Source organism: Rutilus rutilus, assembly GCF_951802725.1.
Source record: "Rutilus rutilus genome assembly, chromosome: 3".
Taxonomy (NCBI): domain Eukaryota; kingdom Metazoa; phylum Chordata; class Actinopteri; order Cypriniformes; family Leuciscidae; genus Rutilus; species Rutilus rutilus.
The window spans coordinates 2,070,073-2,092,417 of record NC_140211.1 but is presented as its reverse complement, the minus strand read 5'-3'; the positions used below and the strand labels follow the sequence as shown (position 1 = coordinate 2,092,417).

At 39.8% G+C, this 22,345-nt stretch overlaps 1 protein-coding gene across 1 annotated transcript; it reads right to left on the bottom strand.

Annotated features, from left to right (window-relative positions):
* Window positions 1-9,142: 9,142 nt before the first annotated feature.
* Window positions 9,143-13,624, bottom strand: LOC311288432 (uncharacterized protein; the record flags this gene model as incomplete). Its single annotated transcript, XM_084405853.1, has 7 exons — window positions 9,143-9,248; window positions 9,342-9,438; window positions 12,024-12,115; window positions 12,217-12,356; window positions 12,444-12,723; window positions 13,085-13,230; window positions 13,503-13,624. The coding sequence occupies 7 exons, from the start codon at window positions 13,622-13,624 to the stop codon at window positions 9,226-9,228; spliced, it is 900 nt and encodes a 299-aa protein (XP_084261979.1). The 3' UTR covers window positions 9,143-9,225.
* Window positions 13,625-22,345: the final 8,721 nt, after the last annotated feature.

Below are 22,345 nucleotides of genomic sequence, written 5' to 3'. Positions count from 1 at the left end.
TGTAGTTTCTAGCCTCTGGCCAAAAAATCCTCCGATGACGCAAAATGAAGATTTTTGCGTCATCTGAGGATTTTTTCCAGACAAAATATACATAAATCTCTCGTCTCAGGGGGACATGAGGGAGGGAAGCACGGTAATTAGAAAATACTAAAAGCTTAATGCTAAATCCTGAAGTGTCCCTTTAATAAAACGTTGTTAGCAGATGCTTTTGTTAGCTGGGTAGCTGCTCTCTGTCATATGTGCACTTCTGTAAAGCTGCAAAAATAGGATTTGTATGTTTTGTATAACAACAAATCATCCTTGCATCTTACACTGATGGTTTAGCCACACTTTGAATGCATTTGCATTGTTAGTTGAGTCTTATTCTGTCCTAGAAGATAAATGTAAATGTAAATTGGAAAGCAAGACATGACACCTGTAGGTTAACACCTGTCCTGTAAGTAGTGATGAAACATAAAATGTTTATTATGCAAAATTATGTGTGACAATAACAATATTAACAAAAATATTTTCCACAATCATTAGCACTTCCTCAGTTCAGACTTTGCTTCAGTTCCTTACATGGTAACGTACACTCAGTAGAATCAGTTTTGATGAATTCAATAATTTTTTTCTATCTTCATTAGGCATTTCACAGAAAGCACGTTTGAAAAGCTTTTGTACATTTGTTTGTTCGCGTGAACACTTCATTTCTGTAATTTTGAGTGGTCAGAATTACAGTCACATTAATTTAGCATATGCTCATTTAAATGACTCCTCCAGAGTTGAAACTGATGCCTACCTAAAGATGATTATAATGTTCATGATGCAGTAAAAAGCTGCCATTTACAACAACGTTTTATTCTATTGCTAGTTAAAGTAGGAGTGAAAATCAAGTTTTAATGTTGTTTATATGTCTATGTGGTGTTTTTTAATATGCTTTAAGGAGAGGATGTATAATAGCATGCTTTAGACTAGATGGAACTATACCATTGGCTAAGCTACTATTTAAGATACCCAAAATTAAGAAAATTCTTGGGCCTACAACATCCAGAACCTGGAGAAGTCGTCGAGAAGGAATAACATCTAATGAACAAGTAGTAGGTCTCACGTGTTGAACTATATCTAAAAGACTGTAAAGGGAGTGAAGTTTAAAATTAGAAAAATATGTAGAACAAGGAAGAAATTGTAGAGCGTAAGGATCAGAATTGATACCAGCTCTTATTGTCTTAATCTTTTTTTTTTTTTTTTTTTTTTTCACAAGCTTTAGGTGTGGGGTCTGGGTAAATATGTGTCAAAGGATTCAGTACAGAATTTATTGTGCTAAATAAAAAATTCGGATTATGCGGATGTTTATTAATTAAGTCAGAAAAGTATTGCACTTTTGCTGCCTTGACTGATGACTGATCATACTATCTTTAACAATGTCATAGGATACTTGAAGCTTATCTTTTTTCCATTGCCTCTCTGCTTTCCTCCATTTTTGTCTTAAGGCCCGGGTGCTGTAATTAAGCCATGGCTGACTTTTTACTTTAGGTGTTACTATTTTAAAAGGTGCACATACATCTAAGATTTCATTGCATTTTGTATTAAACCAGGAAATCATTTCTTCAGTACCCATATCAACAAAACCTGACAACTCTACAAGATTATATGCATCTGCAAACTGACTGGCCGTAATAAGACGTACACGGTTTCCCAATGGCCTATAACTCTGCAAAATTCTTGAAACAGAAATATTAAAAATAACAGAATTATGGTCCGATAAAGGAATATCAACAATGTCAACATTACAGACAGGAATACCAGAAGAAAACACCAAATCCAGCGTGTGCCCTTGCCTATGAGTGGGCCCCAGTACAGATTGTGTAAGATTAAAAGAGTCCACAAGATCTAAAAATTCTTTGACCAATGGTTTGTCAGGACAACACACATGAATATTAAAATCACCCAAAATGAATAGGCTGTCAGAAGTAGGAATCACAGTTGATAAGAAGTCTGAAAAGTCTTGTAGTCTTGTATTTAGGAGGTCTATAAATAAGAGCACAAAGAACTGGACAATCCAAATCAATCTTGAACAGTTGAACTTCAAAACTCAGATAGGATTCAACTGAAAGCAGTCGGCATTTAAAACAATTTCTAAAAATTGTTGCGACCCCACCACCCATACCAGTTGCCCTGGGAGAACTCAGAAAATTATAATTAAAAGGGGCTGTATCTGAAAGAGAGTGTAATTCATCAACATTTAACCATGTCTCAGTCACAAAAACAAAGTCCAACTCACGAGAAGAAATACAATTATTGATTAAAAAAGTCTTGTTTGCAATAGACCTAGCATTTATCAAGAACATATTTAAAATATTTTCAGAAGTCTGTGGTATGAAAGGCATGTCTCTCTGCAATTTTAAAGACGGAACAAAATTGAGAGGTCGGATGTCGGCATGGTTTACTCCTCTCCACTGAGGATGACATTTCTTATGTCTCAATCTCCGCGATATGGGAAAAACACAATCCAAGAAAGAGTACCTTAGGATAGATAAGCCAGATGACGTTGTAACAGACAAGTCTGTTACAAAGTCTTTTTACTGCAGTCTGTCTTCCACACCACTAGGGGTGCTATTGTGCCTGAATGTTCTCTTAAGTAAAGGGGGGTTTGTAGAGGAAGAGAGTAGTAAAGCAGCAGTAGAAAGCATGGCTGAACTGCATTTGTGCTATGTCCTGGTTGGGAAATGTTACATTTCAAGCTCAACTTAAAAAGGACTCTTTATCAGTGACTTTAACCCTCCATGATGCACTTTAAATATGGATTTAAAGTCCAGAGGAATGTAAGCTTGGGAATTTGGCTTACTCGTGACTGCTCCTGATTTGGAAGAGTCTGATGCATGAGAACAGTAAATTCATCGCAGATGGTTGAATTATTCATCTACTAAAGGACTGCTTCAACTTTGGACATTGTTTGATGAACTATGCCTTGTCTGATACAAGGCTTACACAGACTGATTTTCACTTAATTGAATTGTGCAACCTATTGAGCATTTTTTGTGTAGCTGCTTTTTCTTGTATTTGTTTTTTTGTTGTTGTTGACTATTATTATTTAATTTTTTTTGCATAAGGATATAAAAAAGATAAAAAAAGGAATATATTGTTTTGTCATTCGGAGAGCATCTTTCTTTCTTGAGCACATATTAGGCAAACTGAATCCCCCATTATTGCGTTATATAACTTTGTTTTGCATTAAAAAATACGAGACGGTTATAACGTTGATGACGTCTGTCCAAAGAGACGATCCAAATCGCCACTCTCTGCCACCGAAGACCCAAGGTCAGTGATAGAAGGAGACGATCCACATTGTAACACTCTGCTGCCGATGAACCAAGATCCACGAACAGGCGCCCCGATTCAAACAGATAGGCCAAGGAAGAACTTCCCAACGAGCTGTCCAAATGACAGTTCAGGGCCTTCACACAACCAACAGTCTCCTTCGATACAAAGAGCAGTCTTCTCAGTTGCACTCGAACACCATCTCGCCTCCCCCGTTTTCTGCAACATCTTTTTCTTTTATGAAGACCACAGTCTGATCACGCAGCACAATTCCGGAGGTACCCGACACAAAGGTAAAGAATCAAAATATTTTTGTCTTCCGTCTTTCCCAATGGAAAGACCCGTAACAATTTCTCCAATGCCAATCAGAAAGTCACGATCATAGACATATGATAGAGCCGTTGTTGTAACTGACGAACACATGAACTGGGCAAACAAACACAGGACGTACACAACAGCGATTAGGCGACGGCTTGCCGAGCACACAGGTGCCATCTTTCCTTGTGTTATGGATCAGGGTGGATCAGGTGGACACCCTGACGGAATTACTTCGGGGGCACTACATTAGCAATTTGCTCCATCAAGGACCACTGGATGGGATGAACGATTAGGCTAGAGGGGATAACAGGCTCTGGAGATTCAGAAACACTTTCAGAAGCATGAATATGGGAGAGGAAATCAGTATTTCTTGATTCAGGATGATAGGTAATACTGATAGATAATGCCCACCTGGCCTGCCAGAGGTTAAGTCTCTTCGTATCACAAAGATACTCCAACTTCACATGATCGGTGAGTACTGTGAACGGATGGTGAGCGCCCTCTAGCCAGTGCTTCCACTCTTCCAAGAGAGTTTGATAGCGAGGAGTTTGCTGTTACTGATATCATAATTTTCCGCCAGGGGGAGTTTCTTTAAAAAGAAGACACATGAATGGAGTTTAGGAGGGTTCCCCTGCTGCTGCGACAACATGCTGGTGAAAGCCCTCTTGAGATTATTACCCCTGCCTGTTTCCCCCCATACAGGCTCTGCTATATAGTGCAAATTTCAATTAGTACTTATTTATTAGTATTTAATATTTTCTATTTATATTCACAGCTTATTTTTCAGTGCCAGAGCATATGCACATTATATAACCACACATGTTTTCTTTTGACTGTTAAATACTTTTCATCATCTTTTATTGATAAATAATAAATTGGTTTGTTGGGGCATTGACCAGGCCGTACGGCATCATGCAATACTCATAGCTTAAATTTACATTTATTCATTTAGCTGACGCTTTTATCCAAAGCGACTTACAATTGCTATATATGTCAGAGGTCGCACGCCTCTGGAGCAACTAGGGGTTAAGTGTCTTGCTCAGGGACACATTGGTGTCTCACAGTGGATTCGAACCCGGGTCTCTCACACCAAAGGCATGTGTCTTATCCATTGCGCCACACCACCTCATAATGGCCAGTAGGGGTCACAAATACAGTCTTCCAGTCGTCCCCCTCATGTATTTGGATGAGGTTATAGGTACTCCGGAGGTCCAGTTTGGTGAATACTGTAGCACCGCGGAGTTGCTCCAGAGCTGCAGGGACGAGGGGAAGTGGATAGTAGAATTGAACCGTAATCTTGTTCAACCCTCTGATCGGCAGAGGAGCTGGTGTGATCAATTGCATATTTTTCCCATGATAACGGCTAAAAGAACTAAAAGTACACAAATTTTTGTCCTACAGAAACGAGTAATACATCATTTGAAAATATTTTTGTGTACACCCACAATAACAACAAAACTTTGCGCTTTTGTAAAATAAAGAAAACAGGTTGCGCTTTCTGCTGTCTCAGTTGAGAACTTCATTCTGAAATGCATCATAAAAATAAACCAAAACTCAGCAAATACTTCCCACACAGACATGAGAGATGTATTTAGAAGGCTTGACGTACTTTTAAATGAAGTAAGTCATATTGAAAACAAATATTCTCTGTTTATATCCGGGATGATTTTCACATTGTTTTGAAGAAATAATTCTAGGCTACAAGATCAGGTTCTCAAAAGTCTTTTGAAGAAGATTTTGCCATGAAAATTAATATACCAGAGGGTTAAATATGAAAGTAACACGGCAAGGTACTGTCTTAAGGAGTGGGACATCGAAACCTTCATTCAACTGATTTATTCAAACGGCTGATTCATTAATGAATGAAGCACATTAACGTCTTCAGAAATGGGTCATTGAATCACTCTACCGATTTGTTCGAATCGCAGATTCATTCATTACCAAAATGCCGTTGCTCGGTGAAACAACTGTTCTGCTTTGGCTTTGTTTGGAACTATTTTCACTGGCAAAAGAGAGCAAAAACAGACAATTTATTTACAATATTGTGTTTAAAACCAACTCAAAATAAATGTCTTGTTTATTGTTGTATAAAATCAATATCCCATTTGAAATTGTGCTGATATTCGGGGAAAAACACTTTCAGAGTCACCAGCTCTGTCACCAGTCACCATATTTGCACTTCATTCCCCATAATCCTTCCTGGCACTCTCCTGCACGTAATTACTATCACACACATCTGCACCGCATCTCCGATTTCTCTCCAACGTTATACTCTCATACAATTATTCTCATACGTCATTCCTCATCAAGTTTCTCCAGCATCTGATCCCTTCGTGTCTCCAGTTCCTTTGTGTGTGTGTTCTCACCTACCTTTCCGTCCAGCGAGGTGTGTGCTCCGTCTGCTTCAGCCATCCACGATCTCCTGCACCTGTAAGACAGAGACTTTCTCATCCATATCATTTCCCCGTTCACTCGCCTGTTTCCCACCATTACGCTCTGTGCTGCCGAATAAAGATCCTGTTATTGCATTTCCCTGTTTCCAAGTCTGTATTCCATAACAGAAGACCGGACCAAGACCGACTACAGCTATGAGCATTCCACTCCGTCCCCTGGACCACTTTTACACCCTCTCTCAGAATGGTCGTCCCCTTGCCGAATTTGCTACGGTGTTCCTGAAGCTATCTTTGGCAGTTTTCCTGGACGATGCAGAGTTGATGACACTTTTTCATGCAGGTTTGAACGAACCATTGTATTCACGAATGCCCTGGATAACTAGCAACTGCACATTAGAACAACACGTTCTATATGCCCTCCTGCTGAGCTGGTCCACTCCCGAAAAACTGCTCATCCTTCTTTTTAGGCCAGAGTTCGCTGCTCAGTCCGTTCCCAAGTGTGAAATCCCCGAATCTGCTCCAGAAAGTAATACACTTGAGTCCTCAGCCAAGATGGCTGCCACGCCTGAGTCTTCAGCCAAGATGGCCGCCACGCCTGATTCTTCAGCCAAGATGGCCGCCACGCCTGAGTCTTCAGCCAAGATGGCTGCCACGCCTGAGTCTACAGCCAAGATGGCTGCCACGCCTGAGTCTTCAGCCAAGATGGCTGCCACGCCTGAGTCTTCAGCCAAGATGGTCGCCACGCCTGAGTCTTCAGCCAAGATGGCCGCCACGCCTGAGTCTTCAGCCAAGATGGCCGCCACGCCTGAGTCTTCAGCCAAGATGGCCGCCACGCCTGAGTCTTCAGCCAAGATGGCCGCCACGCCTGAGTCTTCAGCCAAGATGGCTGCCACGCCTGAGTCTACAGCCAAGATGGCTGCCACGCCTGAGTCTTCAGCCAAGATGGTCGCCACGCCTGAGTCTTCAGCCAAGATGGCCGCCACGCCTGAGTCTTCAGCCAAGATGGCCGCCACGCCTGAGTCTTCAGCCAAGATGGCTGCCACGCCTGAGTCTTCAGCCAAGATGGTCGCCACGCCTGAGTCTTCAGCCAAGATGGCTGCCACGCCTGAGTCTACAGCCAAGATGGCTGCCACGCCTGAGTCTTCAGCCAAGATGGTCGCCACGCCTGAGTCTTCAGCCAAGATGGTCGCCACGCCTGAGTCTTCAGCCAAGATGGCTGCCACGCCTGAGTCTTCAGCCAAGATGGTCGCCACGCCTGAGTCTTCAGCCAAGATGGCCGCCACGCCTGAGTCTTCAGCCAAGATGGCCGCCACGCCTGAGTCTTCAGCCAAGATGGCCGCCACGCCTGAGTCTTCAGCCAAGATGGTCGCCACGCCTGAGTCTTCAGCCAAGATGGCTGCCACGCCTGAGTCTACAGCCAAGATGGCTGCCACACCTGAGTCTTCAGCCAAGATGGTCGCCACGCCTGAGTCTTCAGCCAAGATGGTCGCCACGCCTGAGTCTTCAGCCAAGATGGCTGCCACGCCTGAGTCTTCAGCCAAGATGGCCGCCACGCCTGAGTCTTCAGCCAAGATGGCTGCCACGCCTGAGTCTTCAGCCAAGATGGCTGCCACGCCTGAGTCTACAGCCAAGATGGCCGCCACATCTGTCACGAGTACTGTCACGGTCAACAGCTCTGTCACAAGTCATCGTATCTGCACTTCGTAACCCATAATCCTTTCTGGCACTCACCTGGACGTAATTACTATCACACACACCTGCACTGCATCTCCCTCATCTACAGTTCTGCTACTTAAGCACACACCTCGCACCAGTTCAGCGTCCGGTCTTGTTTATAGACATTGTTTGGACTACCTACCTGACTCGTGTGATTTCTCTCCAACGTTATACTGTGGCGATTATTCTCCTACGTCATTCCTCTCCAAGTTTCTCCGGCATCTGATCCCTTCATGTCTCCTGGTCCTTCGTGTGTGTGTTCTCACTTACCTTTCCGTCCAGCGAGGTGTGTGCTCCGTCTGCTTCAGCCATCCACGATCTCCTGCACCTGTAAGACAGAGACTTTCCATTCTCGTCCATCTCAAAAAAATTATATCTATCATTGCCCTGTTCACTCGCCTGTTTCCCACCATTACGCTCTGTGCTGCCGAATAAAGAACCTGTTATTGCATTTCCCTGTTTCCGAGTCTGTATTCCATAACACTTCTGTGATATTGCTTATACATTTAAAAACAACAAATAAAGATTACTGATCACATAATAGGCCTACATGCCAAAATACACAGACAATTCACAATTACAGGTAATATGAACTAAACAATTGTGACGGCCCAGGTATATAGGCTTACTTGATCTGTAGTGCTCAAGCACATAGCGGTGAGGTACGCTTAATTATATTTTATCAACTGTGCAGAAGACAGGAATTGAAGAGGCAACTAAGCATATGTTGTTATTATCATTAAATGGTATGAATACTTTGATTTTAATGGTGATGAGTCGAGTGGCACCTGCCACAGAAAGATTTGACCCCCTCTCAAGACTTTAGCAGTGTCACATTTGTGCCAAAAGAAATCTGTTTCAGAAGTGTCGAGAAATAAAATAATAATTAAAGTGAGAGGGACATGTTATAAGACAACAAACCTGATTGAACAGCGAATCACACGAGAGGTTTGAAGCCTAAACTCAAAGAGTGCGTAACAAGCGGCAGCATCTCAAGTCTCCATCAGGTATAAAATTCAAACACTGCATCACGAATAACCAGCGGCTCATTCGCCACGCATGCGCTGTTCTCTGTCCATTCACGTGAGATGCTGTTCACATCCTTACAGCTCCAACAACATAAAATAGCAAGGAATGTACTCAATGTATAATATATAGATTTTACAATAAAAATTGTAAAAGTGAATACACCGAAAACTGTCATTAATTTTAATTATACTTGTGGGTTGTGTGAGTGTAAATTTGACATTTATTTACTTATTTTTATTACATTTATTACTATCTCTGTTTGTTGACAATACACAATTACACAAGGTTATTTATAGTTCTTAGATATGTGAATAACAGTTACAGGGAAGCAAGCAGAAGTCCTTTAAGAGTCTTTATATTGTAAACACATAATTATGAAGAAATTTCCGCCAATGTATTTAGAATCAGATTCATTGTCTTTAATGAATGTGAATTTAGTGAATTGAAGAAAGTGTTGATTTCCAGAGTGTTAATTTTCTTTACCACAACGACCTGTAAATAAAACATTTGCTTATTACATATCTTACCAATTTAATAACCATTCCTATTTGTGCAGATTATTTGATAAGTTATTATAAGACTCACGTTTAGCATCGTTCACCTCCTGGATCACCTCTTTAGGAGCTTGAGACCATCGCAGTGTCACATTTGTGAATCCTCTATCAGCAAGAGCAGATCCCAACTGAAAATAACATTCATACTAAAATTATTAGAACAGTGGCCAGTTGCATAAACCGCTTAGATTAATCTTACAAGTTAGTCATCCATTTTTTCTTCAAGACTGTTCATAACTTTTTGAAGCCAGCTACATTTATTTATTTATTTATTTATACAGGTAAGTTGACTGAGAACGAGTTGGTCACACAGAAAAAAGAGAAATACAGCCAGAAGTGCAACATACAATAAAACAAGCTAAATAAATTAAAAGCAATTAAAAAGAGAGCAAAAACAATCACAAGAAACAAACACAATCAGTAATAAAATGATCCTTAAGCAGACGTCTAAAATGACGTAAAGGCATCAGATCATCCAGTTTAAAAATACATTGTAATTCATTCCAAGTGTGAGGGGCAGAAAAACTGAAAGCAGATCTACCCAGTTCAGAGGAGATCTTTGGGATCTGTAATAATAGCCATCCATGAGCTCTGGTCTGATAACCAGACCTTCTAACAGTTAAAAGTGAATTAATATAAAATGGTAGCTTGTGCAAAAGAGCTTTGTACACAAAAAGTGCAAAATGCATTTCTCTACGAGATTTTAAGGGCAGCCAATTTACTTTCTGATAAAGTGTACAATGATGGGTACTAAGCCTGTCCCCTGTAATAAAACGAATGGCACTATGATATACAGCATCGAGAGGTTTTAGAACAGAAGCAGAGGCATGCATATAGATTGTGTCTCCATAATCAATGATAGGTAAAAAAGTGGATTCAACTATTTGTTTTCTATTATTTAGAGTCAAACAAGATTTATTTCTATAAAAGAAACCCACTCTAACTCTTAGTTTCTTTACCAACTCATCAACATGCGTTTTAAAGGAGAGCCTGTCATCAATCCAAATCCCCAAATATTTATAAACATAAACACGGTCAATAGAGGCACCATCCAATGTGAAAAAACGTAAATCATCACCTATTTTCTGTTGTTTATTTGAAAAAAGCATATACTTGGTTTTACCTACGTTAACTACCAGTTTCAATTCAACAAAGACCTTCTGTATAGCTGTAAAGGCAGATTGTAGCTCAAAATGGGCCTGGTCAGCTGTAGGGGCAATAGCATGAATAACTGTATCATCAGCATAGAGGTGAAGTTGACAATTTTTTATAGCTGAACCAATATTGTTGATATAAATAGAAAAAAGAACTGGACCTAAAATTGATCCCTGTGGAACACCCTTCAAAAGCTCAAGAAAACCTGATTTGACACCATCAGTGGAAACACACTGTGTTCTATTTGTCAGATAATTTTCAAACCATCTGCAGGCGGCCAAGTCTAGTCCAATTGATGACAGTCTATTTATAAGTAAAGAATGATCCACAGTGTCGAAGGCCTTAGATAGATCTATAAACAGGGCTACACAATGCTTCTTTTTATCCATACCACTTATGATGTCATCCAGTACCCGAGTAACAGCAGAAGTGGTGCTATGACCAGGTCTAAAACCTGACTGATATGTTTTCAAAATGCAATGTTCGTCTAAAAAGGAGCGCAACTGCAGATTTACTATTTTCTCAAATATTTTCACAAGACATGAAAGCCTTGAAATGGGTCTATAATTGTTTAAATCTCTGGGATCACCACATTTAAGAAGTGGACGTACCAGGGCCGTCTTCCAAACCGTAGGAATTATTCCTGTTAACAAGGATAAATTAAAAATGTGGGCAAGTGGCTCAGCAATAATAGTTGCAGCAAGCTGCAAAAGACAGGGATTAAGATCATCTGCTCCAGTAGCAGTTTTTATATCAATAGTTAAAAGAGCTTTGAAAACTTCCTCGGAGCTAACCCATTGAAATGAAAAAGATGGGTTCACAACTTCATCTGACAAAATATTGGAAGAGAGAGCTGTTTCTCTTAACTTGGTTCTTCTAGCTACACAATCAGACCTTTCTGGGAGCACCACATCATTACAAGTTCCACCCTCAAACAAATTACCAGCCGTAACAAAATGTTGGTTAAACGCATCACATATTTCAATTTTGTCATTTACAGTTTTAGAATGAAATGTAATCGTATTAGGCAGAGAGGAGTGGCAACTTCGTTTTAGGTATTTTACGGCTTTCCAAAATTTAGTCGGATCACCTTGACTACTAGAAATTGTATTTAAATAGTAACTTGATTTTGCCTTTTTCACAGAGATGGTGCACTTGTTTCTGAGTTGTTTAAATGTAAGCCAGTCACTACATAGTCCAGTTTGCCTGGCTTTAGACCAAGCTTTATTTCTTAACTGCAATAATTCTGAAAGTTCTGTAGTGAACCATGGGTTTATCCTGTCTTTAGTTCTATATGTCTTCATAGGAGCATATTTGTCTGCCACTGAATTAAAAATACTTTTAAATGTTTCAAAAGCCAATTCCACATCTGAAATATTAAAAACACTTGATAAATCAGAATAATAAAGATCATTTGGCCACAGAATATGATGATATATGCTCAAATCTCAAAGAAATGCCTCAAACTTTATCACTTCACTTTAATCCCATTCAACCTTCATGATTACTGTAAAATACCAGTAGCTCTTTAAGGTTGAATGTGTTTCTTTTCTCTCACCTGTTTCAGAACAGTTTCTCTCATTGAAGGGTCAGTCAAATCAATTCTGGAGTTAAACTGCATTTTTACAAATGATCTTTTTAAAGCGGGACCTGAACAAAGATACATTCATACATGTAAATATATGAATTAGTTGACTGTGTTCATTAAAACTCCTCACTGTGTCTTGCGGACAAAAAATATGATGTTTTACCTTCTCCATAAACCTCCACCTCACAGAGAGTGAGTGTCTTCATGTCTCCAGCAATGATCAGATTCACATAACGTCCGTCCATCCCATCACATGAGTAGCTGTAGGACTCGCCAGCTGGAATAGCAGGAATAACAGCACATCTACAGACAGAGAGAGAAACAGATGAAGGAGATAGTGTGTTGAATCTTTGCATTTCTCTCATGTTCTTTCAACCTCAAGAGTCTCACATGGGATTGCTGTTGCCGTTGTTCTCCAAAGAGTTTCCAATGCGAATCTCCGCTCCGTTTATTTGCTCTGCACAGCAGTCTAGTCTGTTAGTGACGACCACTTTACTAACTCGGTAAACATGACGCAGATCCAGCCTCCACCACGGGTTAGTCTCATTAAGGGTTGAGGAGCATCCCGTGTACAACTGTTGGAGACCTCGATTACCATCAATGGCCTTTTCACCAAACCAGTCCAACCATGTTGACGACTGTGTAGCGGCGCCATCTACTGCCAGATTTCCTGGGAAAAGAATAAAGTTCTGACGTCTTGACACTCAAAGTTTGAACATGCACTTGTGTGAAAGAGATTTAAGGAGCTACAGGATTGATGAACAACAACTTGAGGTGAATTGAGTCATTTCCGCACCAACTTTTTTGTACTTCCATTGTTAACATTTTCCCCACTTCCTGTAGTTAGAATTAAACAAACACTAACCTTCCTCACAACATGGACACATGCATTTATCTGAATAATCTGACTGTAAAATGCAAATAGAGTTTGAATATCGTCATACTGGTTTGGGAGGATATGAATAAAGTGTAACAATTTTCAGTTTTGTATGGCATGATATACTGAAAAGTGTTCTACAACAATGCATTACCTGCTAAATACCCGTAGACTTCAACCTCACAAAAAGTAAGAACCTTCTGATCTCCAGGAATATGGACAATCACATAACGTCCCTCCATCCCGCCGCATGAGTAAGTGGCCGTGGCTCCAGATGGAATAGTAGAAATTACAGCACATCTACAGACAGAGAGATAATCTGTTATCAGTTTCTGGTCATCTGCAGCAACATTCCAGGGGTGCCCAACCCTGCTCCTGCCGATCGACTGTCCTGCACAGTTTATCTCCAACCCTAATAAAACACACCTGAAGCAACCAATTAAGGTCTTCAGGATCACTTGAAAATTAAAGGCAGGTGTGTTTGATTAGGGTTGGAGATGAACTGTGCAGGACAGTCGATCGGCAGGAGCAAGGTTGGGCACCCCGGTCTAAACAGTCAAAGAAAGACTCACATGGTGTTGCTGTAAATGTCCAGAACGTTCCCGACGCGAATCACAGCCCCGTTTATCCTAGTATAATAATAGCCGGTCAGTTTGTTAGTGATGGCTACTCTGTTCACTCTGTATACTTTCATCAGGTCCACTCTCCACCACGGGTCGGTCTGCGCGTTAGTGTGGGAATAGGTTTCACGTACACCATCGACTGCATTTCCGGCATATCCGGTCGTATATGTGGATGACTGGGTGGATGTTTGCCCTAATGCAGCGTTCTCTGAAAGAAGACCAGTAAAAAAGACAGTTTTATTCATTCTTGTTGAACATCAGGAAAGTGGGTCTTTAAAAGCATTTCATTGAAATAAATTGCCTAAGTGTTTTTATCCGTTATCCTTATCTGGGGTTATCATCAGGGAAGGACTGACAATCTGTGCGTTCTGGAAAAGTCCAGAACGGCCGTCCAACCGAGGGCCGTCGGCACAAAAAAAAAAAAAGTCTAATAAAGCAATATGAACAGCCAACAGCAGAGGCACTAATACGATCACTTATAGGCTATATGTGTAAAAAAAAAAAAACCTGAGGAAGAAGAGTCGGCCTACTTGCCACTGACAGAAAGTTAGTTTTATAAGGCTGCACTTTTAAATTTGCTTACATTATATTTGAGTAGTTAAGTTATAGCAGTGTAGTATAGCAGCAACATGGTGCCTGTGAGTTGCCTGCTAAACACATTCTATAAATAGCCCCAACTTGCCAATAGCGATCCACTGTAAATCGGGGCTCCAGACTTCGAATAAATGGCATCATTTTGGGACCTTTTCAACTGACCGTTTAAATTTGAACTTCTGCAAATACAAAATTACCCAACTCTCTTTGATTATACGCTGTCATTTGCGTTGCGTATGAGAAACATCAAATGGCAAACGCTCAAAAAGCGGAACAAAACTTGTTTGATCTGAGCAGCGCAGAGCATTATCAGCGATCGCGGACAAAACAACTGTGCGGGCTGATCTCGATCACGCGAACATTATTACACACAGTTGCGCGATCCACCGAGAAGCATTTAAATTCAGCGCAGAATTCTCTATCTCTATTATAAACCCACAGATAACATTGTGATTTAAGCTGGTTAAAAACCAAGATGAAACAGCGCTGATATTCTCAACATATTGACGCAAAAAACAGGCGAAACATTGTTCCAAGAACAAACCAGTTAGAAGACATTTCACTCCACAACTTATGAATTAACTGTAGTAAAACAAACTTTTTTGGCAGAAATGTGCCTGTAGCCTATATGGGCCATTCTACAGAATTTTTAATTATTAATAATTAATAATATTTAAGATATCAGTAAGCTTTATAAATATAAAATCATCATTTGTGGGCTACTTTCAATTAGGAGGTGGCTGTCCCATACCCTAACCCCTAAATTTCAACTTGTGAAAATGATATTGAAAAAAAATTTGGGTTAGTTAAAAAAAAATATATATTTTTTATTTTTAAATCATGAAACTTTATCTAAAAAAAAAAACGTGTCCTGCATTTTCATGTCACTACCAAAACACTGAATGTTGTAGTCCATTGGCTGAGACTGATTTTAACCACACCCCTACATTTTTGATCAGGAAATATTCCTGTGTCCCTCTCTCTCATGTGCTATATGGTGAGTAGATTGATCCCATCATTTTGAGGTAAATGTGTTCTAAAGTCTAAAAAATCTGTGTGTAACTTTAAGGAATGTCACTACCAAACTCATTTTTTCTGCTATTGAGAAAACTTTTTTGGATGTTATTCCATAAAATGTAGTTGTTATATGTGTTCAACTGTTCTGACCAGTGATTGCTAACCATGTGCTGATTAGCATCTTCGAGCTAGGCTCAAAAGTAAAACAGTCACAACCGAAACATGTCTTGAAGTTTCGGTTGTGACATTATTGTTTTGGTAGTGACAAAAGGGAACACATAATCCTTTATTTGGAGGAATAAACTACATTTTAGTACAGTTATGTAAATAATTACTACTGTAGTATGTTTTAGTAGTGTTTTAGTATGCAAGGTTCTGTTAAAATTCTGTAATGTGATGAGGTTACAATTACTTAAGGTTGCAGTCCATGATACTAGCTTAGGTGTGGTTGTTGTCAGTAATGTTAATTTCTATGATTAACTTGACAGGGAGAATGACATAAAACACCAACATGCCTAAAAAAAAAAAAAAAATAGAAAAACTACAACAGAGAGACAGAGAGAATACAAACAAAGGTTGAGGGAAGACCCAGTGAAGTACGAGGAATACTTAAGGAAAGAAAAAGAAAGAAATAAGAAACGAAGGGAAGAAGGAAAGTTGAAGAGTATCAGTGAATTATCTGACAGGGAGCAAAGACAGGTCAGAAAAGCACGGAGGAAAAGACAGAAAAGACACAGGATGATGGTGAAAAGACAAAAAGAGGTGGAGACATTTTGCAGGGCTTCCACACCACCTAGCACTTCCAGTGAGGGTGATCAGACACCAGTGCACACACACACACACACACACACACACACAGTTCAGTGGTTCTGGAGATTTATCTGAATGAGGAAAATTATTCTGAAATTAATGTTTTATGTAAACACACACACACACACACACACACACAGTTCAGTGGTTCTGGAGATTTATCTGAATGACTCAGAACCACTTTGTTTTATTTTCACACAGTCTACATTGTATTTATTTATTTATTTTTATTTTTTTTTAAGAAATCTTATAAGAAAAATCTATAGCCCTATTCGCACGGGATTAGTATTACCTAGGGACCTCCGGTAATTTGTAATAATCGCAGAGGTCGTCTGTGATTTTTATCCCGTGCGAATCTGCCATGTCTGTAAAAATGTCTGTAAAAATTCCCCCGAAAATTCCCTACCGTATTTCGGCCAACACAGGGGTCCTCTGATAATACCAGTCCCGTGCGAATCCCCATGTCTGTGATTTGGGCTGTTTTTCTGTGAGCCTATCGTTTCCTAAAGAACGTAATAACCATTATGGGCCGTTTAACAGTCCATTTTACGTCTGTATTAAAACTAGAGATGGGGAGTCGACTCCAAAAAAACCGGAACCGAACACCCCTAATTAAAACTATATTAACAATAAAATCTCTCGATAGGCTCTACTCCAATCCGATTATAGTTTTTCTCCCATAAAAACTATGAAGTGCTGCAAAAGAGAAAACAAAAAGACGTGATCCTGAAGCTCAACTCGGACCGTTGTCATGGAAACGTCAAATTAAGCATTTTGGCGCAACATGGAAGCTCTTTTGGAAAGTTTGGACGCTTTTTGTGGTAGTGTAACTTAGTAGTCTGTATCGTGGAGCATTTCTTTGTCTCACACGGCCTCTAAAGACGTCCATCCTGTAAGTATCTCAAGAAATCAAAGTGTGAAAGAGTAAAAATGATATAAAATGAAATTTAAACCAAATAAAATGAATAGAAAAACAAGCATATCGCGACGTTTCGGTATTTATAATACCTTCTTCAGGCAGGCTTGTTGTAAATATGGACAAAGAATAAAAGAAAAAGAAGATATATTATATATTTATACAATAATATGATTTTCTATAATAATATATTTCTCTAATAAATTGGTTTTAAATAAGTTCTTTTTTTTAATTGCAATACTGCAGCGCGATCTTCGTTTCAGCACGTTCAGCTAGTGAAGTGTGAATGGGGTGGGCGCACGCTATAAAGTCCGTAAACTCGAGGGAATTACGAACATTTATTTGCCCGTGTGAATGAGCCACCAAAAACACAGACGTCAGGGGGTAATTTCTTAATTACAGAGGCCCATGGGTAATACTAATCCCGTGCGAATAGGGCTTATGAGCATACCTCTTCTCACTTGCACCTCAAGACCCAAAGTATAGAATAGCTCTAGGTGTTCTTATAAGATATTTACTGTCAGATGTGTGTCTGCTATATGTACTGACTGCATATGTGCATCATAGTTATTTATTTATATTAACATAAAATGTGGACAGTCTGATTCAGCCATGGCAAACTAAGTATTGTGGTCACTACCAAAACATTACTGTCACTACCAAAAATGTGCAGTCACTACCGTAACATGGGATGTTTTGTCAAAAATAAAGTATATTGAATTATCAACTAAGATGTTATGATAGTGTTTGGTTCAATGCATACTCAAACTAATGAATCCTTAACTTTAAAATCAGTACGATAAACTTTATGCCTTCTACAAAGAAAGATTGGGTTCAAAACAACAAATTACACTTAAAATATTATTAAAATTATAATCTTTATTGATTTAACCTGTAAAAATATATATTTTTTAAATATATATTTATAAGGTAGATGTAAACAAAATCTTAATAAGCCTTCTTAATAAATTATTTAATATTGTGTTTCGGTAGTGACAAATTTGGGGATAAGGAAAATATTCCAGCATTTTCTGAAAATACAATATGAGAATTAACTGCACAATTACTAGAAAATCGACCTTGGATATTATACAATTTGCATACATGCAAAATTTGTGGAAAAAAAAACAAAAAAAATTCAAGATGTTTCCAACTCTGACTTTGCACCAATTCTGTAGAATGGCCCAAAATGCTGTTATATTAATATAGTCATGTATAAATGTATTAAATGTAATGCAGTAATGTTTTTGTTTAGAAGTTATTTATCAGTTTATTTATTTTTGCATTTATATTTATTATACTAAATGTTTGGGCTACTGTTTTTGATAACACATACTATAGGTTTATAGAAAATCAACAAAAAAAAATCAATAAATATTTTCATAATTTTTCAGGATTCTTTTTTTTTTTTTTTTTCGCTTGTAAGTCTGAACCAGAATATCAAGATATTTTATTATTTCGCATATGATGGTGAAAAGTAAAAAAGCACCACCATGTTATATGTATAATAAATATTGGAGTATAACAAATAAAAATCCCTTCTAGATTATTTTATCCCTTGAGGTAGCCCTCGCACACAGAAAGGTTGCACCCTGGTGTATAGTAACTATATGTTTTATAAGTACAAGTTTGTGTAATTTGGGGTTTCTGTAGCCAGTGACATTTCGTTATTTGTATTTTATGGCATTGTACATTTTTTGTTTTTATTTGAAGGCTGAGGCTTCATTAATAAACACAACCCCAATTATCATCATTGGTGTGAGATGTTACTTGCTGTGAATACCTTGTCTGATAGGCTACTCAACCCTGGTCCTCGAGGGCCACTGTCCTGCAGAGTTTAGGTCCGACCTTGATCAAACTCACCTGCCTGTAGCTTTCCAGTAATCCTGAAAGGCTTAATTAGCTTGCTCAGGTGTGTTTGATTTAGGGTTAGAGCTAAACTCTGCAGGTCAGTGGCCCTCGAGGACCAGGGTTGAGAATGCCTGGGCTACAGTATTGTGGCACAGTATCAGGACATCCAGGCTAGTGTCTGTCGCACACGGCTAGAGGCGAATGGCCGGATGATGGGCCTATGCGCGAGAAGGTCCAGGGCTGTTTTTTATCCCCAGCCCGTCCCTGGTTATCATCATTAGCTAAAACTAAAACCATTAAAAAAATATTACTTGAAAAGAAATGAACAACTGAAGAGTGGAAGTAATAAAATAACTTAAAAACTATATAGACATATATAAAAAAAAGAAATATTACAAAAACAACAATATTACTAAAACTTTCAAATTAGAGTGAAAACAGAACATATAATAATACTGGTGTTTTATGTGGTTTGGGAAGAAAAAGTCCCTGAAAATTATATCCAAATGGCATACTAAAATTATATCTGGCATATTACTGTTACATTTGGCAGTTCAAAAAAAGAATAGAAGAAAGATAAAAACCTATTTGAAACCAAAGAGATGCTTACCTTCTGCTCCATTCACCATTTCTTGAATAAACAAAAGCCCTGAGTAAAAACAGATTTAAATGAGTTCAGATAACCAGGTTCTTCAGCGCTGTGAATTAAAGTAAAACTTTTTCTCCAAATAATTCACTTTAATATAGTCACTAATAAATCGCACATAATCTGCATGATAAAGGCATTGTAAAACATTGATCTGTGTATTAATGGCCAAGCTGGAGGAAACTACTGACATATTAACAATAATCTGCAGCATGCAAAATACTGTCAGCTGAAGTGGGACCAGAAGACGCTCCTGTGAATCACGACTTTCTTGAGAAATCATTTGCATACACAAATGAGCACTGATTTCAATATTTGTTTTGTAAAGCAGAGCTAGAATAACGAAGTAACAAAGAAAAACATTCCAGAGATCCAGTGATGAAGTGAATTTACAATCCATACATTGAGAGACATATTTCATGCAAACTATGACAGAAGTAAACGTGTAGAAAATGTGCATTAAATCCACAGCAGAGAGTGAGATGAGTGCAAACTATACTAGAAACATAGGTTTAAAACATTACTTAACGAAGGGTTAATATTGGGGTTAACATTACTGAATTACAGTGTTAATATTAGTGTGAATCTAGTCAAATAGCAGATGCATGTATGTTGTACATTACCCAGTAAGATCCACAGGGACTTGAAGAGCTTCTTCATGTTGGATTAAAGGTGTCTGTCTTTCTTCAGTGATGGAGAGTGTGTGAGAGTTATATAAGTTTTGTGGAGGATGAGCCGTTTAAATGTGCATCACATGATCAACCTTGTCTCTCCTCCCTTCTGTCTCTGCTCCCTTCTCTCTCTCTCTTTCAACATAGAACATATAGTTTCCATTAAAAATAAACAAACTAAAATCTAAATGGCAGAAAAAAATAGCATTCCTCGATGGATAAAATAGCTATCAGGAGCAGGAGTAATTAAATAATAAAAAATAAAAAAATGTAATAAATTTAAATAAAATTCTTTAATAAAAAAGAATAACATCAAGTTATATTTTATAGGGTTTGATCAAAATGTATGTGGTGTATGTGTGGACTCCTATTCAACATTTAAATTTAGATTAAACGCATTGTTGTATTTCTATCCTGCTGTAACCTCTAGATCCTTCTAAAACATTTCCATAATCTACTGGATTCAAATATTGCCCTTACCTGTAGATTAAAGATGTAAGATGTCGATTCAGGGTCCTCGGCGGTGCCTCTAACCAGTTCAATCCTGGGTTCGGTTGCACAGGGCGTTTGCTAATATTAATATTTCATTACAAATATTCATCAGAGCGCAAACACCATCGCACACCTGCAGGTGAGAGGTGCGTGGGGAAAAAAGACCATGTAGGGAGGTCAAGTAAAATAAAAAACAAAGAACTCCCGCACACTATCCGTACTTGCAAAAAAGTGTCACAAATTCTTTATTGGCAACGTTTCGGTCTCATGACCTTCATCAGGCATATACTGATGTTGATGCTGATGATGATATACTGATTACAAAAAATCATGAAATACTCACGAAATTACTCTTAGACTTGTTTAAAAAGTTTTACGAATCACCACAGCATGATTTCGTTTTATTTAAAAAGATTCAGTAGCACAGGCAAGTGACTGCCTGCTGAGCATTTCTGCTTGCCGCACCTCCTACGGTGCCATTGCGGGTAGCTGCAGGGTCATCATGCGGGAGCCACCCTTCATTGATGTTTCACTCCATAAATCCCGGAACGTGGTGGAGCGACGGCAGGGACGTCTCCCTGCCGCCCCTTGCAGCTGACCCTAGGACCCTTGCTTTCCCTACGCCTGGTCCTTCCTTCTTAACCAAAGCCAAAAGCTTCCCTGCTCGGCCTCCTCGGCCAGGTCTTTCAGAGCCTTTCTGAGTTTGGGGCCGGTGACTCCCATGCTCTTCAGGAAGCACTGGGTAGATGCTCCCACGAACCCCCTACAGCCGACTTCCCCGGTAGCTGACCTCTCTGCATTCGGCGGTGAGGTCGAGGTACCGGTCTTTTTTGCTCTCAAAGGCTGCCTCCATTCCTCCCTCCCAAGGGACAGTGAGCTCTGCCAAAATTACTGCCCGGGCTGTGGCAGACCAGAGAATGATGTCCGGTCGAAGGTTTGTTTGTGGTGATCTCTGTTGGAAACCTGAGCTGCCGATCGAGGTCCACTCTCAGGTTGCACTCACAACTGCCTGCCAGGGCTGATCTCTGTGGCAGCGTGATGTTAGGGGCCCTTCCTCCCTCTCCGACGAAGTGGATCGGCCGCCTTGATTTCGGTGGTTGGTGCTCCCTGGCTGATTCCGCCCTGCGTACCTCCAGGATCTCCGCCAGCTTCCGCAGGACTCGGTCATGGCGCCACCTGTACCGACCCTGGGTCAGTGCTGTTTTGCAGCTTGACAGGATGTGCTGCAGGCTCAGATTTGGGGCATTGCAAAGTTGGCAGCTCTCCTATGAGCCATACCACAGACAGCTTTAGAGAGGTTTTTTCGGGGCTTGGGAGGGTGTCGTAGGTGGACCTTATGAGGAAACTCAGCCTGGCTTGGGGGATCTTCCACATGTCGGCCCAACCTACGGTCCGGCTTATTACTCCTTCCCAGGTCGTCCAGCATCCTTGCTGGCGTTGGCTAAGGGCTTTGATCTGATAGTTCTCCTCCTCTGTCCTGACCACCTCGGAAATCACTAGCTCTTTCCTCTCCTTCCTTGTGGCTTTGGACCACATCTTCGGAGCAGGCCACCACCCCAGGCCAGTTCTCCCTGACTGTGTCCTGCCAACAATCTCTTGGTGTTTCAGCCTGCTGATAGCCTGGTCGGCTGCTAGTTCTGCCCTCCACTTGCGACCTGTTCGGACTGGGGCTTTGGTGTTCTGCACAGATGGGTCAGACGAGAATAATACAAAGACAAAAATTCCAAAGGAAAAATAACATAAACACATAAAAGTCTTCACCCAAATTCCGGCCCCGAAAAAACCTCCCCAATGC